Below are 17,747 nucleotides of genomic sequence, written 5' to 3' on the forward strand. Positions count from 1 at the left end.
TTGTTTGCTCTTGGAAACATCAATGTGCAGCCAAATCTGATTTTAGTGTTGTGACAACATTGCCTTCACTGTGATCCTAGATAGGTTGGAATCATTTTTGGAAGGAAAAATAATGCATAACACATTCAATAATGGCACTGAAGCAGCTCCAGGTAGGGAAAACAATGGACAGCTTGTAAATAAATAAATAAAAGATTTCCACTTTTAAGAAATATGGGGGAAATACTGCTTTCCCTTCCTCTCCTGAAAATACTATTTCCAACCCTAAAACCTGAACCAGCAAAGATTCAAGCAGGAGCATTTGATCCACTCATGTCATAGAACCATAGGATCATAGAATAGTAGCGTTGGAAGGGGCCTATAAGGCCATTGAGTCCAACCCCCTGCTCAATGAAGGAATCCACCTTAAAGCTTCCCTGACAGATGACTGTCCAGCTGCCTCTTGAATGCTTCTAGTGTGGGAGAGCCCACAACCTCCCTAGGTCATTGGTTCCATTGTCGTACTGCTCTGACAGTCAGGAAGTTTTTCCTAATGCCCAGCCAGAATCTGGCTTCCTGTAACTTGAGCCCATTATTCTGTGTCCTGCACTCTGGGATAATCAAGAAGACATCCTGGCCCTCCTCTGTGTGACAACTTTTGGGGCTTGGTCATTAGCCACCCACATCCTTCTTCCCATATACCAATATACATTCCCATACAGATTCCTATTCCCCCTTCCTTTGCAATCCAAGGTTTCCCATTTGCATAGTTTTACTTCTCCTAGGCATGATATTATAGATAAAAACTGTTCCCTTGTCCCTCCTGAAGAACTGCTCTCCAAGGAAAGGCACATGACTGCCCACCTGGAGAGTTGGGCCTCAGGCATTCACCCTGCTTTCTCTGCCTCTTCAACTTCTCTGAACTCTAGCATAATGTGTGTGTGTTTAGATCGGCAGCATGCATGGCTCAGCGATCTCGCTGGAGCTTTGCAGATTTAGGCCATCCTCAGCATCTGGTAACTCCAGCATATTTATTCAACAACACTGCACAGAAAATATTTCAGGGAACAATTTGTCAGGAGTATATTTCTACTGCAGCACAGAGGAAACAATGCAGGAGTAGCTGCCAACTGCTCTACGTAACTAGGGCAATTACATCTGGCTGTGCTTGCACAGCAATGATACGGAACAAGGAAATACCATGCTGCTTTTAATGCATTCAGATATCTATAATTAAAGCAGAAAAGTGAAGGTTAAGAAGGAAGGGTATGAATGAATGAATATATATATATATATATATATGCCACAATAATATTGTTAGCAACTTCCAGGAATGCATATCAGTATATTAATCTTCATTGTTGATAGAGCGGTAAATAACAATATGGAATATTAGATGCTGTTTTTATGAACTCCAGCTAGTCAGTTCATCAGTTGTGGTACAACTGTCTCATGCAACTTTGTCACCTCTGATTATAAATAAGGGATTCCTTGCTTGAAACCATCCACTATATCATGGATGGGAAATGTGTGGTCTTCCAGACACTGTTGGACTGCAACTCCCATCATACTTCACCATTGCCTATGCTGGCTATGGCTGATAGGAGTTGCAATTCAACTACATCTGGAGGGCCACACTTTTGCAATCTCTGCACTGTATGAAAGATGCATGCAAAAACTTACCAGTTCAGAGAGAAAACTTCTCACTAAATCTTTGTGTGTGTGTTTGTTTTGTTTTTTAATTTTAATTCCTAAAATAATAGGCCTGTTCAAACAACATGCTAAGCCACGGTTAGGCCTCTAACCCTTTTGCAGCACATGGTTGCTCATGGTTATGTCGCCACCATGGTTAGGAATGGTTCACACAACATGCTAAGCCATAATCTTTAGTTCAAAATGCTTAACCACCATGGCTTAGAATGTCGTCTGAACAGGGTCGTTACTGAATGACAACACCCCAGAAGTTAAACTGGGGTACAACATACCCCAATACATCAAGTATTCAGTAGCACCTTGAAGTGCTATGGAGAACTAACTGGGTTCTGGGGTTGTGAAGTAGCCCAGTTTAACTTCTGCTAAAAGAAATTAGCAAGGGGGAAATAAATGGATGCATCATGTTATGGAGCATATTGACTCTGAGGGCCTTGCTAGACGACAGGGTGGCCCGGTGCGAGCCACAGACCGCGGCCCGAGACCGCGGCCGTATAGGCCATTCCGCCACTTTTCCCGACTACCACATTTACTCATGAGTAGCTGGGAAAAGCAGCATGCAGCACTCCAGAGGAGCGCTGCGGCCATCAGGGCAGGGTGGGGAGATGGGGGGGAAACGGAGCCAGGGGCGGATGGGGGGAATCAGAGATTGGGGACTGGGGGTGATCGGAGATCGCAGGCAGGCAGGTGGGCAGGGGGGAATCGGAGATATCAGGCGGGCGGCCAGGGGAGGGATCAGAGATCACGGGCAGGTGGGGGGGCTCAGAGATCGCGGCCGGCCGGGGGGATTGCAGCCAGGAGGGGAAATCGGGGGCAGGGGGAGCGGGAAACCTTTTTTTAAAAAAACAACCTACCTTTACATTGGTGCGCTCCTGCACACATGGCCCCTTTAAGATACAAAACAAAATGGCCGACACAACGGGGCTTTCCTTTACCCCGTCGCATTGACGTGTGGATAAGAGCGACAGCCCGCACTACTTCTAGCACAGGCTGGCCCCTCCACACGGCCGGATTTTAAGGTAGGTCTAGGAAGGCCCTAAAAATCTTCTAAAGCAATGAACTTTACAAGTGTGAGCCCCTTTGATAAAAAGAAAAAAGAAAGAAAACAGTTTGAGAGCCACATTAACTCGCTACTAAAATTAAGGTGGAATAATCAAATGGGAAACTTACTTTAATGTTTTGGACTTCAACTCTGATCAGCCCCAGCCAGCAGGGCCAATGGCCAGGAATGCTGAGTGTTGCAGTCCAAAATGTTTGGAAGACACTAGTTTGATGAGCCTGATTTAGGCTGCAATCCTATGCACATTTTCCTGGGAGTAAAACACATTGAGTGCAGTGGGACTTACTTCTGAGTAAACTTAAACAGGATTGTACTGTTAATGTATGAGACTGAGGCCTCAGCTAGACCTACCTTTTATTCCACGACGGAGGAGGGAAGATCCCGTGATGTGATTATCGTAAGATCCCTCCTCCGTTTACACGTGAGGCACAACGACCTCAGGAGGAGAGGTGTCACGCCTGCCATTTTAAAATAAAATTAAAGCAACAGGAGTGTTTGAGGGCCGAAAGGTAAGTTATAAACTTCATGAGTTATAAACTGTCGCGTAAGATAAGCTAGAAGTCAAGTTTCAGACAGAAACAACAGTGACAGATCACAAGATCCAATACAGGCTACAACACTTCTCATAGGAATATCTGTAGCAGATAATGCAAAAACGACAAGGCTGTTTGCACTCTAAATCTTCTTGAAAATTGAGGTTTGCAGTTCTGGTGGAATCCATGCCAGCTCACTGGCTAGTTAAGAGTAGGCGTTGCTGAAGGGTTAAGACGTTCTTAGGCAGCCTTCCCCAACCTGGTGCCCTCCAAATGTGTCACACAGCTCCCAGCATCCTTGAGCCAACCATATTCTTAGGGAATGGGTGTGTGGGCTAATGCTGAGGGACGTGATTAGCTTTGTGAGGAAAAATATGAGGAGAATACAATACAGTGGGAGGTACTCTTTTGAAGTTTCATGCCTCTTTCCTTTTCCCTTTTTTCTTTTGGAGTTAATTCAGTGGGAAGGAGCCCCACATTTGGACCTACCCATCTGGTTATAGGCCTTAACGTATTACAGCTGCACAAAGGGTGAAGCCAGAGAAAAATGGTGCCCACAGTAGTCTAGAAACTTCTAAGTGTTTCTCTCAGCCACCACCCTCCCTGGACCCTAAGAGGCCAGGAATATACTCCCTAGACCATAAGAACCCATACGCTATGTTATATTTTTAAAAGCAAACATGGGAAAGTGATGGTAGCTTTACGTAAATTATGTTCAAAAACCTACTCAGCCCTCATAATCATAGTGATTTTGTAGTTGTTGTTTTTCAAGAAAAAATCACTTCACTCAACCAAGGTTTCAAGTAAAGATAATAGCTACAGTTCTAAGCACACCTATTAGGAACAAGAACTTAAGAAGAACTGGATCAGACCAAGAGTCCATCTAGTCCAGCATTCTGTTCACACAGGAGCCAACTAGCTGCTAATCAAGGATCTACAAGCAGGACGCAGGTGCAACAGCACCCTCCCACCCATGTTTCCCAGCAACTGGGGTAGATAGGCTCACTGCTTCTGAAAACCCATTAAACACTGTCAGCCTTCCCCAACCTGATACTCTCCAGATGTGATGGACTACAACTCCTATCATCTCCCCAGCCAGAATGCTTTATGGCTCTCAGGCCTGGGCTGATGGGAGGTGTAATCCAACACATCTGCAGGGCATCACGTAGGGAAAGGTTGTTCTAAGTAAATCCTTAGGATTGCAACTGCACATGTTTTCCTTTCACATAATCTATGGTGTTTAAGGGCTAAGAGAGTTTGTTGGCTTAGCCCTACGTAGGGCTATAAATCTAAACATATGGTATCATCTGTTGAAATCAATAGCATGGTGTGACGAAATATATGGAGTGCTATTTTACTCATTTGCTAAAGGGGAAAAAAACCAATTTCTTGAGTCTTTCCTTAGCCCTCAATATTTGCAGAAATATTAATAGCAAAACACAAACTGGACTTGTACCTCATCTTGGATATATTGAATTTGACATGAAAGTTTTCCAACATTTCACATTTTTCTGAGGATGAAGCAGATCTAGACAAGCTGGTCATTTCACTTCCCAGCTGAGACCTTTGCTCAAATTCAGCAGAGCTGTTTTCCCAAGAGTCATCATCCGTGGTGAAATCTGCATTATGAACAGTCATGCACCTTAACCTGTTAAAAAAAAAAAAAACATAATTGACAAATATCAACACACATCATACTCTGCTAACCTAAGAGTTGTTCCCATTGGTGGGAAGTACAGCTTGGGCCATCAAGTAACAACAAAAAGCCAGGACTTTTGAGAAATTATGTAGTGGAAGGTGAATGCAGAGAATACAGAAGAGCACAGCTCCAGGGTGGATACTAGGGATATACAGATTTTGTGAAGTCCATTCCAACTGCATTTCATGGATTGCAAAGTGCCTTTCATTCCATCATCTGGTCATTAGCAGAATTGGATTTTTCCAATTTCTTGAATTTATGCAAATTCACACTTGTGAAAATGTGCCCAAAAAACACACCTGTTCCCAAATGCTTAGCCTATGCAGGAAATATGCATTTTCAGCTTTTTTTTAATTTATTTTATGTATTTTTCTATGACTAAATTTGCATAAAATTTTGGAAAGTAAAAAACCCAGTCCACAAGTCCACAGAATCTCTGCAACTCAGGAAAAGCAGATACACTGTGGATTGTGTGGGTCAGATTCATAGAAATCGGAACTCATTTGATTCCATTGCAGATTTCTCTGATATCCATACTGGATACTTCTTTCCTTTTCTTTGATGGAGTTCCTACTTCAGGGTAGCAGTTTAAATGGTAACACCTCTTCACAAAATTAACATGCAATGTGTTCTTCAAGTTGAACATATGCTATCATAAGTAAGCACCACTGAGTCCAATGGAGATTGTTCCCAGGTAACAAACTAGCCATAGGATTGCAGTTAAACCTAATTATGAGATTTTATTAGTGGGGGGGGGGGGAAATCATCCAGCTAATGAGAACTTGCATTCTCCATTCTATTCAGCAGGGGTGGGTAACTTGTGACTCTCCAGTTAGCCTGCAATTCCCATCAGCCCTAGCCAGCATAGCCAAGGTAGAGGGATCGTGGCAGTTGTAAGCCAAAACATCTGAACAGCCACAAGTTGCTCACCCATGCCATACACTTCTCTCCTTAGCAGAGAAACCTAAATTTGTTTAGGGTCAGAGTTAAAGTTAATGACTTCGGTATACTCCTTCAAGGCACCAGGAAGTTGATCTGTCAACTTCTCTTTCATTATATAAGAGAATTGGGGGCAAGTCAAAAACTACTCCAAGATGAGGAATCTTTAGTCAAGTGAAAACAGGCAGTTGTTACTTCTAAACAAACACTTAACATCCTTTCCAGAGCAATCCTATGGTAGAGAGGGAGTGTGAAACCATGGCAAAGGAACCCCAAAATCCGAAGTTCTGCCAGGTCAGTATTCCCCCTTTTTGCTTTCTTTCCTCATACATTGACTCCCATTCTTTCCAATAAGAGGGGAAATAAGTATCCACCTCTGTCTACTTTTCCCTTGCTTCAGGGGCATGTGGGAGGAACACAGGAGCTTTGGATACAACAGGTTCTAGGCATTTCCTGATCTGCCCCTGACATGCCAATGGAATGCCTCCTTTTGCTCTTATTACTGTCAGAGCATCAACAATGGAGTGGAAACAGTGATGGAAGTTTCCACGTCCCAATGAGAAGGCTTCTGAGGGTGTATCTTCTTCTCTGTGGGCAAAGAGAGAAGTCCACTAAATGCTATGGTCCCTGGAATATCCTCCCAGGAAGGGACCATAAGATGGCAGTCTCAACTGATGCTCTTATAGGGCTGTTTCACAGAGTACAGCCTCCACATCAACAATGCTGAAGACCACTTCTATATGAAAGGACTGCCTCCTCCAATATGAACCTGCCCACTTGCTAAGCCAGCCTTACCCAAACTCTTTCCCTTCATATATTTTGGAATACAACTCCCAGAATTCCTGTTGGCTGCAGCTGATGAATGTTGAAGTCCAAAACATCTAGAAGACACTAGATTAGTGAAGGCTGCAATAGGATTTCAGCCAGCATTAGCGATCAGTATAAAATGTGGATCTTAATATCAAATAAAACATCTCCTACCCATTTTCCTCAGTGGAAACTTTCAACAGAGGTGTCCTCTCTGTCAAGCAGCTATCTTTTGATCTTGCACTGAAGAATTTGGGCAAAGTGAAATGATACCTTTAAAAAAAGAAAGGAAGGAAGAGTTAATTTCCACTGCTCTATATAGGATTGCTGTACATTGATGGTGCTATATAAATAAATAATTTATATAGCATTGATGGTGCTATATAAATAAATAATAATAATAATGCTGTTGTTTTTAAGTGGAAATATATTGACTGATTTAGACACTAGATTTCACAAATGAATCTACCTAAGGGTATGTGTTGCAGCTGGAAAGTAAAATTATCTCCATTCTTCACTTTTGACTGCCTCCCGGTTTTATGATTTAAGGTGCTCTTGATCAATACATCCCCAGACAATAATTGCCCGAAGCAAAATAAGGGCCTAAGTGCAATAGAGGTCTATGTTATAAGAAGAGAACTGACCAACAGACCAAACTTCAAAATATCAGAACTCAAGAAATATGCTAAGTGTATAGAGTGTAACTCATTGCTGGATTTAACTGAATTGTTTGGGGGCATTGAACTAATTGTTCTTGAAGACACTTAGATGCTATGGATTAATGGTGTAAAATAGAAAAAACACACCTACAGATACTACGGCTGTGCTCCGCTCCAATTCAGATCGCGAATCCAGAGCGGAGCGACCTGATCCGCCTCTGCCAAAGGCGGATCCGAATCGGGTCAGGGAAGTTGCGGATCGAGGCGAAGCGGTTCGCCTCCATCTGGAGCTCTGGCGGCGGTGGTGGCGCAGTCCATGCGGCAATGGCGCCAGGTAAGAGGGGAAGGGAGGGGGCCTTACCTGCCTCCGTCGTGGTCTGTCGCAGGCTTCAACTGAGGCCCAGGCCTCAAAGCGGAAGCAGTGGGGAGGAGGGGGTTTACCTGGCTCTGCCGCCTCCGTGGTCCATGCGGCGACGACAATGGAGCCAGGTAAGGGGGCAGGGGGAAGGGGGCTTACCTGTGTCCATTGTGGTCCACGCAGGCTTCAACCGAGGCCCAGGCCTCAAAGCAAAAGCAGAAGCAGACCTGCTTCCACTTTGAGGCCTGAGCCTCAGTTGAAGCCAGCGCTGAAGTGCAACGGACACAGGTAAGTGGAGGGGAGGAGAGCTTACCTGGCTCCACCGCCGCAGTCCGTGCGGTGATAGCAGCCGAGCCAGGTAAGGGGGGAGGCGGGGTTATTCGGCCCCCATTTTGTCCCCCCTTCCCTACTTACCTGCCTCCAAAATCTCGATCTGCTCTTCCGGATCTCGCTCTGCAGAGCAGAGTGGGGGAGGGTCAGATCAACCCGAAGCAGATTGGCCCGATCCAAAAGTTCTGGATCGGGCCATGAAGCAGTTCAAGGGGTCTGTGCACAGCCCTAATAGATACAGTAAAAGCTATTACTTCCCTTTGCCAACTTTGGCTGGTATTCCACTTTTACCCATTCCTGGAAATCCATTATCCACCCCAGCCAGTATGGATTGGGTGGGGGAAATGGCTGTTGCGAGTGGGGAGAAGAGGAATGGAGGATGCACATGTCTATTCACATGTGACACGTGAGACAAGGGCGGGGCAGAACCTATAAGGGCCAGACCTGCCTTCATATTGGCTTCCACGTGGGGATATGGTATGCCTTTGGAGATCTCTCCTGCCTCATCTACTCAGAGTTTTACGGCTCTGAGTGGGGGTGATGTGGGGCAGTCTCCCCACACTTTCAAAGTGTCACATAAGAGAAGGGCCGGGTTTACCTGACTCCTGGCTTAGGAAAGTGACTTGCCCATAAAGCCAGGCAAGTGGCCTGAAATAAGGACATATAGATCCCCGCACTCTCACAGACAGATACAGAGAGGGGTTGAATCTTCCTTATTATTAAATAAATAGGCCCTAGTTTATCCCAAGCTCTGGTGTCTGTGTCTTTATTCTATGCTTCCTTCTCCACTCACAAAAGGCAGTTATCTCTACAGTCACCTCTCTATATGCCTTTGTCAGCTCTTCATTAGACTACTGCAATGTAGTCAACAGAGGCTATGGACATTGGAGAAGTCCTCAACGGATTCAGATGAGTTCAGATGTCTCTGAAACTGATTCATGGATTCTGCAGTAGACTGGCTTTTTCCATATTGCATGTCTTTTATGGATTTGTGGATCAATATTTTTTGTCTTTAGTTTTGGGAGGGAATTGCACAAATGCACATGTGCGGTAATGCACTTTAGTACAAGTGCACATTGGTGCAAGTGGAACAAAATTCTGGTACATCTCTAAAAATATATATCCAATTCTGTCGATGAGTGGACAACAGAACAAAAGTTGCCTGGCAATCCATGTAACAGATGGAATGGATTTAACAAAATCCATACATCCCTAAAAGAAGCTGCCCTTGAAAAGTGTTCAAAAACTGCAGCTGGTGCAAAATGCAGAGACCAGTTGCTCTGTATACTTTTCAGACTACATTACACCAGTTATCTATCACCTGCAATGGCTTTTGGTTAATTTCCAGTTCCAATTCAAGGTTCTGGTACTTACCTATAAAAACCTAAATGGCTTAGGGTCAGAATATCTGAGAAATCATCTCTTCCCAGATGAAACTGCTCGTAGATTAATATCATCTTTGGAAGGCCTGTTCTATGCCCCCCCCCCACCAAAAGAGGATCAGTTGGTGGTAACAAAAGTCAGGGCCTTTTCTGTGCCAGCACCCCAGTTCTGAAATTCTTTCCCAAGAATTGGCATTTAGGCAAGAAGTAAAAAGTCCTGATACCATTTACACAAGAAGTAAAAAACTATACATTTCAATTTATATGTATAAATGTTATGCAAATCAGTGTCCTCTTTTGTCCTCTCTTTTTTAAAGAAGCACAAGTGTCCACACTGTCTCTGTCCAATCCCTCATCCAACAAGTTTTCACAAGGTAACATCTATATAATGATGCGTACATTCATTTTGAACCCTAAAAAAATACTCAGGCTGCCTCCATAATAGTAACTATTCACATGAACTGTTGCTGATAGTGAAGTAATAGATGGAGCCAAGAACATGCCAAATCTCATGGGATTTCATTGCTGAAAGTTTTGTTATAAAAAAGCTAGTGTTATGTTTGGTTTATTATGTATTTTAATCCACCTATTTTTAAAAAAATGTACAAACAAGTGAAGACTGCTTACACCACTTTCGGTAGGGCTGTGAATTCATTTTGGGTTTCAGTCAGAATCAGCCAGAACTGTAAAAGAGCTATCCAAAGAACCCTATCTACAAAATGGGTTTGCCATCTTGTGTAGTTCTTTTAGAGTTCTGGCTGGTTCTGGCTGAAACCCTCACAGCCCCAATGAAATGGGACCCACTGCCCCTCCTCTCAGCCATTTTTTCCATCTCTGCTTATTTAGTCCATTTATATCTCAGCTTTCCTCCAACTTCCTCAAGGAGCTCAAGGAAATGGGTTCACAGCCATCGTGCGGGGTAACTTAAGTTGAAAACGAGTGATTGGCCCAAATTCACTCATGGCTGAGTGGGTATTTGAACCTGGGCTTCTCCTTGATGCATTAATCACTGGCACTTTTTCCTTTCTGGTATCATCATCATCATCATCATCTTGCACTATTATGTCCATGCATGTATTCATCACAAACATCTTGCTTCATAGTCCCAGAACACAGACATTTCAGTCTTGTCTCATTGTTGCCCCCTCCTTTCTATTGTTACATTGCATCACAGTATTTTGGAGAGTAAAAGTAGAACACCATTCTAGAAGAAGGAAGTGTAATCGCAATGGCAGGGAATCACATCAGAAAAGAGTGCAAGTTAAGGTTTAATTTGTCCTTAGAGTTTTAAAAGCAGTTATTAGGTACAATAGATGCATTCAGGGTGGAGTGCCAGTTAACAGCTTTGGTTGCATCTGAGAGCTTTGGATACAAACAAGAGTCAGAAGGACTTGTATTTATAGTGAATTGCATGTTTTTAACTGTTCTATGGAATTTTAGTTTTTTAACTGATTGCAATCTATCCAGAGAACAAATGTAACAAATAATATATAAGAGGTGGGGACATGTTGCCAGGTGGAGCCAAATAGGTTTCATTTAAAGGCTGTGTGCATGTAGAAAGATTAGCATGTTCACCATCTTCTGTAATAGTGGTGGTTTCATTCTATTAGAAGCCTAGCCTGATTTGCTCTGCTGCTTAGCCAAGGGTATTGCCTGTAAACTATTATTTACATCAGTTTTATTTTTACTAGGGTGACCATATTTCAGAAATCAAAAAGGAGGACAACATGGCCACCCCAAGGGGGTGTGCTCACCAACATGTCCAGCCCCTAAAGGGGCATGCCTACCAACATGCCCAGCCCCCAAGGGGGCGTGCCCACCCAAACATGATCTTGGTCACAGGTCTGATTTTACAGCACACAATTAAGACAAACCTGTTCTACATAGCACCTTAATGTTAAAATCACTGGAATAAAGAACAAGTGAAACATTCAGTGTATCTGAAATTAACTTCACTCATTCCTACTTTTGTAGCTTTTGCTGTACTTTGAAGCTTTTGCTAAACTCTGTGTGATACAATCTCCCCTTCCCTCAAATGTCTTTTCTGACTGCAAATGCTAGTCTAACCTTTCCTAACATTTAACACTCTTTCCCCATCACCTTTCTCATATCCATACTCACACATTCAGCATACTGCTACCACTGAACAAATGAAGCAATTAACAAGTACAGAAAAACCTAGTACAACAAAGCATTCAGAAAGAGTATAAAATACTATTACCCTGCAAACATTAGCCATGGAACAAAATGGACTAAAAGTTAGCACTTCTTAGCTTGTTTCAACTTCAACCAGACATAACAGTCAAAAACAACAAAGAAAAACACTTCTTCCTCATTGACATAGCAATATCTAATGACAAAAATGTTGCAGAAAAGGAAGAGGACAAGAGAGAGAAATATACACCACTAGCTATGGAAGTTAAAGAACTATGGCAACAGTAAAAAGTTATAATTATTCCATTAGTCAAATCAGTCACCAGCATCACATTAATTTTTCTTTACATAAAACCTTCAGAAATTAGGCTTACGAAATACATGCATGCCAACATCCAGAAAACAGTCATACTTAAAACATGTTCAATAGGCAGGAAATTTCTGACTCAGTAAAAGACAGTGTGACTTGGCAAAGCCCATCATGTTCATCTAGAAAAAACACCATGAGCAAGAAATGAGAGACAGATGATGATGATGATGATGATGATGATGATGATGATGGCAACCCTGTTAATTTTTAAAAGATTTTTAAGAAGGATTAACAATTATCAGCAATTTTTACAAAATATACATCATGCCAATTATATCAAACAAAATGTTGAGGAAGGTCTATGGGTCAAAATGCATTATTTAATAGGAATATCACCTCCAAATCATCCCTCCCAACTCACACACAGAAAACTACAGCCCTCCCCCCTACACACACACTGCAAATATGCACATGCATCCATTCACAGTCAAACAACCAAGGATCCCATTCAGACATCACATCAATACACTCACACACTGCCAGCACGCACGCACACGCTCACAGAGTCAGGATCACCCACTCAAAAACACATGCATGCACGCACACACACACATCCATTCACTCAAACAACCAGGCACCCAATGCACCTCATTCACCCATACACTCACACACACTGGCCAAGGAGAAGGTCAGATTGGCACCAGTGGGGGAAGGATGCATTCCCAGAAGTCTGGGAATGTATCCTCCAGCTCCCCCCTAGGCCAATCCAGGTATTTTCTTGGCCTGTATTATCGCGCCAGCCAAGAAAAAAGCTGGATCAGCGCTGGGAGGGGGTGGAGGACATGTCCTTCAAGCCCTTCCCCCATGCCAATCTGGGCATTTTCTTGGCCTACACAGTGGCGTCAGCCAAGACAAAAGGCCTGGATCAGTGCAGGGGAGATCACAACTTTCATGGACATTTTCATAAATTATTAAATTTTCCCCTGGATGCTAGATTGCCCTCCCCCCACAATCCGGACTTGTCCAGGGAAAACCGGACATATGGTCACCCTATTTTTACCATTTTGTTTGACTCCGTAAAGTTCACCAAGCCCTTCAACTTTCTTGATTCATTATACTTTATACAGCCATTTCTGCTAACAGGAAACACATAGGTAGAGAGGAAATGTGTAAAAGTTGATATGCATGGAGTATAGAACAAAAGGGAAATAAAGAAATAAAGTCATGAAATGCAACAAGTGGTGGTCCGGATTCACAATTGGTAGTCTGGATACATAACTGGTGCTCCATAAACAACAGATAAGAAGCAAAGTGACTCCTAAGTGTCTTTGCAGGCAATGGAGCATGAACAACTAATCAAGATTAATTAAAAGATGACTTGATAATGTTCCATTCATTAACTGTAGAGCCCCTCTAGAATAGGGGGGGAAACATCTATGCAAAAAGGAGAAAGTATAGCCTGTCTAAGCATAACCATAACAAGACATTATGTTTTTATTGCATCATATATTCTGAGCACATTTGCAATGCATCTGGGAATGTTGCTAATCATTATGATGATCAGTTTAGCATAAAGACAGTTGTGGTGTTAACTCTCTGACACCTGCTATCCAATACTTTATGGAACTGATCTACCAATCCTCTTTTTCATAAATTTGCTACTGGTCACAGAGATTTTGGAATGAACTTATTAGATATATACACAACATCATACGCAATATCTGGCCGTTTGAAACCTAGATCAGGGGTGGTCAGGTTGCAGAATCTGCTTTATTTTTTACTAGAACCTGACATCCACCAATCAGACCCAAGTTCGAAAATAATGCTCAGGAGAGACAGTCAGGGTAGTGGAGAGGGGCATACACTGAATTAACTAACATTTCAGTGTGCAACCCAGGAATTCGTTTTCAGCACCAGAACTGAGCTCACAGCCTTATTATGCTAAAATCCACTCCTGGTTTTCCCTGAAGCTTTCGTTGAGTTGCTGCATCTAATGCTGGCCCTCTGCCAGCAGAACAATGTATTTACCCTCCCCACTAAGCAACTCACAAATCTGTTTCAGAGGGAGAAAATATTGGGGATGAGGGGTGCAGAGGGGAGGACAGCAAGTGGAATTCCTGTTGTGTGAGTGGAAGTCCACCTTGCCCTGGTGGATGGGTTGTTTTTCCAAATTTTCAAAAAGCCCTGTGCAGGCAATTGCCTGTTTGCAGGTAGGACTAAAGTGGAGAGGGGGATGTGGACATAGATGTAAGCCCTGCTCACAACATCCCCATGTGCCTGAGGGTCTGAAAAGAGTTCTGAAATCATATTCATCTGAATTCACTTCAAGAATTCCAGTGATCGTGAAACCTGTCTTACCAGGATTTCCAATTATGAGAGCTCTGTAAGCACATTCAGAGGCCTTTGCAGACCTTTGCGTTCAATGTGCAAAGGCTAAGAGACAGCTGGACACACCAGGACATTGGAAGTGGTACTTACATGTCCACCCATGTCCCCCTTTCCATTTTAGCTCCACACAAGAACAGGTGAACGCCTGCATAGGACTGAAGCGTGTGTTCAAATTGTTTAATCAAACAATGCATTTGAATGGAATTTAATGGAGCATACATTAAAATATTGAGGATAAAAATCTACCTGCTCATGAGCAGATCATTCTAAATATTGTAAACTAACCCAACATTTTTACATGTTTGGTACCAAAACTGAAAAACCGAACAAGCATGAACGAAAAATGAATATGAATTCAGCAGGATCAACACTTCTCGGTTTTATAATATTCCCTTTTCAAAATGCTAATTCAACAAACTAGTTCAAGGATTTCGACAGAACATTAATCATATTCACAACCTTTGTTCCCTAGGAGATGGATCCAGAGACCTTTTGCTGAATTCAAATACTCTGGAGCTATTGTTTAAGGGAGGTGGAGAAAACAAGATTCAGCTGGACAGAAAACACAGCTTTAGATGAAATACACTGACAATAAGAGCAATGTGCTTTCCTCCCGTGCTTGTCAAGATGAAGCTTCACACAGAACAGGCTCTAGTGTGAATCTCCTCCATATTTGATTCTCACACACACCCAGTAGATTCAACGGTTCAAAAATACCTGATGTTCACGATCGTATCTCGGCATGTCTTTCAGATATCTCAGCTTGGTTGCTTCATCGTCGTTTGAAACTTAACATGGCAAAGACTGAATTGCTTGTTTTTCCTCCTAGACCTTCTCCTCATCTCTCATTCTCTCTTACTGTCAATGATGTTACACTTACTCCAGTCAAGGAAGCTCGTAGTCTTGGCTTTATATTTGATTCCTCGCTCTCCTTTATTCCTCATATTGAGGCAGTAGCTAAATCCTGTCGTTTTTTCCTGTATAATATTGCCAGGATTCGATCATTTTTGTCTGTCTCTTCTGCCAAGACTCTTGTTCATGCATTGGTTATTTCTCGGTTGGACTACTGCAACCTTCTTCTCACTGGCCTTCCTTCTTCTCACATCAGTCCGTTGGTTTCTGTTCACCACTCTGCTGCTAAGATCATATTCTTGGCTCGCAGCTCTGACCATGTTACTCCACTTCTGAAATCTCTTCATTGGCTTCCAATTCACTTCAGAATCCAATATAAACTTCTCCTGTTGACCTACAAAGCTTTTCACTGTCTAGCTCCTTCCCATCTCTCCTCTCTCATCTCACACTATTGCCCCGCTCATGCTCTTCGCTCCTCTGATGCCTACCCAGTGCCTGTTTTTACCCTACCCAGTGCCTGTTTACCCTACCCTGTGCCTGTTTGCATTCTCTTCCCCTCCTTATTGTTTTATTATGATTTTATTAGAATGTAAGCCTATGCGGCAGGGTCTTACTATTTACTGTTTTACTCTGTACAGCACCATGTACATTGATGGTGCTATATAAATAAATAATAATAATAATAATAATAGATCCAAAGGATCTAACTGACTAGACAATTGTCATCCCTAAGGCTCAGAGGATATGCTGTCATACCCCAAGCATGTTGTTCAAAGGAAAGTTGTGGTGCTTATTTTCTTTGAAAATTCCTCCATGAGTGAGAGAAGGTTCTTCCATGATACTGTAATAATCTCATTTTATAAAGCTGGAGCCAGCTACACCATGAGGAGAACAAAAGCGAGAACAGGCTGATACACACAGGAGCTTGGAAGCCCAACTGCAGAGTGCAGTAGCCAGAGCATCTTTCTGAAAGATACTATCTTGCTCTAGCCACTTCTAAGTGCAGGTATGGAAGCAACCTCCCTCGTCGCCATCTTGCCTCCCACCAAGTGCATGTGTGTGTCTCCCTGCCTCCTAATGACAGCAGCTGTAGCTGGTACAGGAAAGAATGGGGGATGTCCAGACAGTAAACAACAATATAAAACAATAAAACCTTACCACAATTAAAAAAAACAAACACAAGAGCATTAAAAAGTAAAACATTCAATCAGCTACATAATTTAAAAGCGGGTAAGTGAAAAAAGTAAAACGTTCAAATGTTCAGATGTTGGTAAGAAGACCAGAATTATACTTAAGAGTGTGGTCCTCTCCATTATAAAATGAGAGGTTTACAAATTCAAGCCATCCTGGAAGCCACACCCTGTTTTGGAAGCCACACTCTCTTCTGGAAGCCCTTACAACTAATATCAGATGAGTGGGAAATTGCTTTTAACAGTAACCCAACTGAGAAGAAACTCACTCTGCACACAAACTCAGACACTCTATCATCACCTCACGTTCCAGGGCTCAGCTAAGATGTAGAACCAAGATCTTTTCCTTGACATCAAAGAATTAAGTTGGGTTCACAAACATTTGAAATCTCTCTCTCTCTCTCTCTCTCTCTCTCTCTCTCTCTCTCTCTCTCTCTCTCTCTCTCTCTCTCTCTCTCTCTTCACACACACACACACACACACCAAAAAAGTCGTGATTGTCTGTTTCAAGTTAATGCAACATATTGGGAGGAGGAAGTGTTGCCTATAAATTAAATGTATAAAATATGCTCAAATTGGCCTTATTTCTTGCTATATGGAATCTGTGATATTCAATTTTTCTAACTAAATAGACTAGAAGAAATATTTCTGGCTCTATAATCCCCTTTAATACTGTTATACAACTATGAACAGATTTGTAATAGCACCCTTCTGGATACATTTTGCTATTCAACCTGTAATAAAAGCAGAAGCTCCTTAAAAGCTTTGTTTTCAGGATTTACCATTTTAAATTATTTTTCCCTATATGTTTACCTGACAGGCTGGACCATTAGTATTGAGGTTCTCAATACATTTAACAACCATAAGCCAAAAACAAACTTTTAAAAACAGAAACCAAACAGCTCCCTGGCCTCCACAACAATGTTGTTGCTATGTTGATACCACACAAGAGACATGAAAAGTCGGGAAATGATCCTCCTTTTAATTAGGCCATCTCCTTTGGATGTACGAATACACGCTTTCAAAGAACACACATTCTTTGATCAACATTTGTAGCATCTATCCTACATTCTCTCTAGGAAACTGAAACGAATCCAGCCATTCTGTATCCTGAGGCAAAACGCCCAACCAATGTGTAAAACTGCTATTTAAAAAGAGAAAGCACATCATTTCTGATCTGATCTGTCCATTCTCTGTTAAGTTAAATCATTTTTTATATAATTAACACCGATACAACTAATAACTGTAGAGAAACCTCTCTCTGTGTGTGTTTCCTGTCTCCTCTTCCCCTGCCTCCTGCCCCACCTTGGCTTTACCATTCCTTTTATCAGACATATTCATTAAAATCAGGTTCATGGTTTTCACGCTAAGAGGTTTACAAGATGAAACAGCTGTCA

The 17,747-nt window shown here is 42.3% G+C and overlaps 1 protein-coding gene across 1 annotated transcript in view; it reads right to left on the reverse strand.

Moving 5' to 3' along the window:
* Nucleotides 1-17,747, reverse strand: part of OCA2 (OCA2 melanosomal transmembrane protein) — a 175,383-nt gene that overhangs the window by 124,728 nt on the left and 32,908 nt on the right. Inside the window, exons 3-4 of the mRNA XM_063127501.1 lie at nt 6,902-7,000; nt 4,739-4,930 (exon numbers count right to left, since the gene is read on the reverse strand). Coding sequence (XP_062983571.1) covers nt 4,739-4,930; nt 6,902-7,000 — 291 coding nt within the window. The remainder of the gene's footprint in view (nt 1-4,738; nt 4,931-6,901; nt 7,001-17,747) is intronic.

Source organism: Elgaria multicarinata, chromosome 5 (assembly GCF_023053635.1).
Source record: "Elgaria multicarinata webbii isolate HBS135686 ecotype San Diego chromosome 5, rElgMul1.1.pri, whole genome shotgun sequence".
Classification (NCBI taxonomy): Eukaryota; Metazoa; Chordata; class Lepidosauria; order Squamata; family Anguidae; genus Elgaria; species Elgaria multicarinata.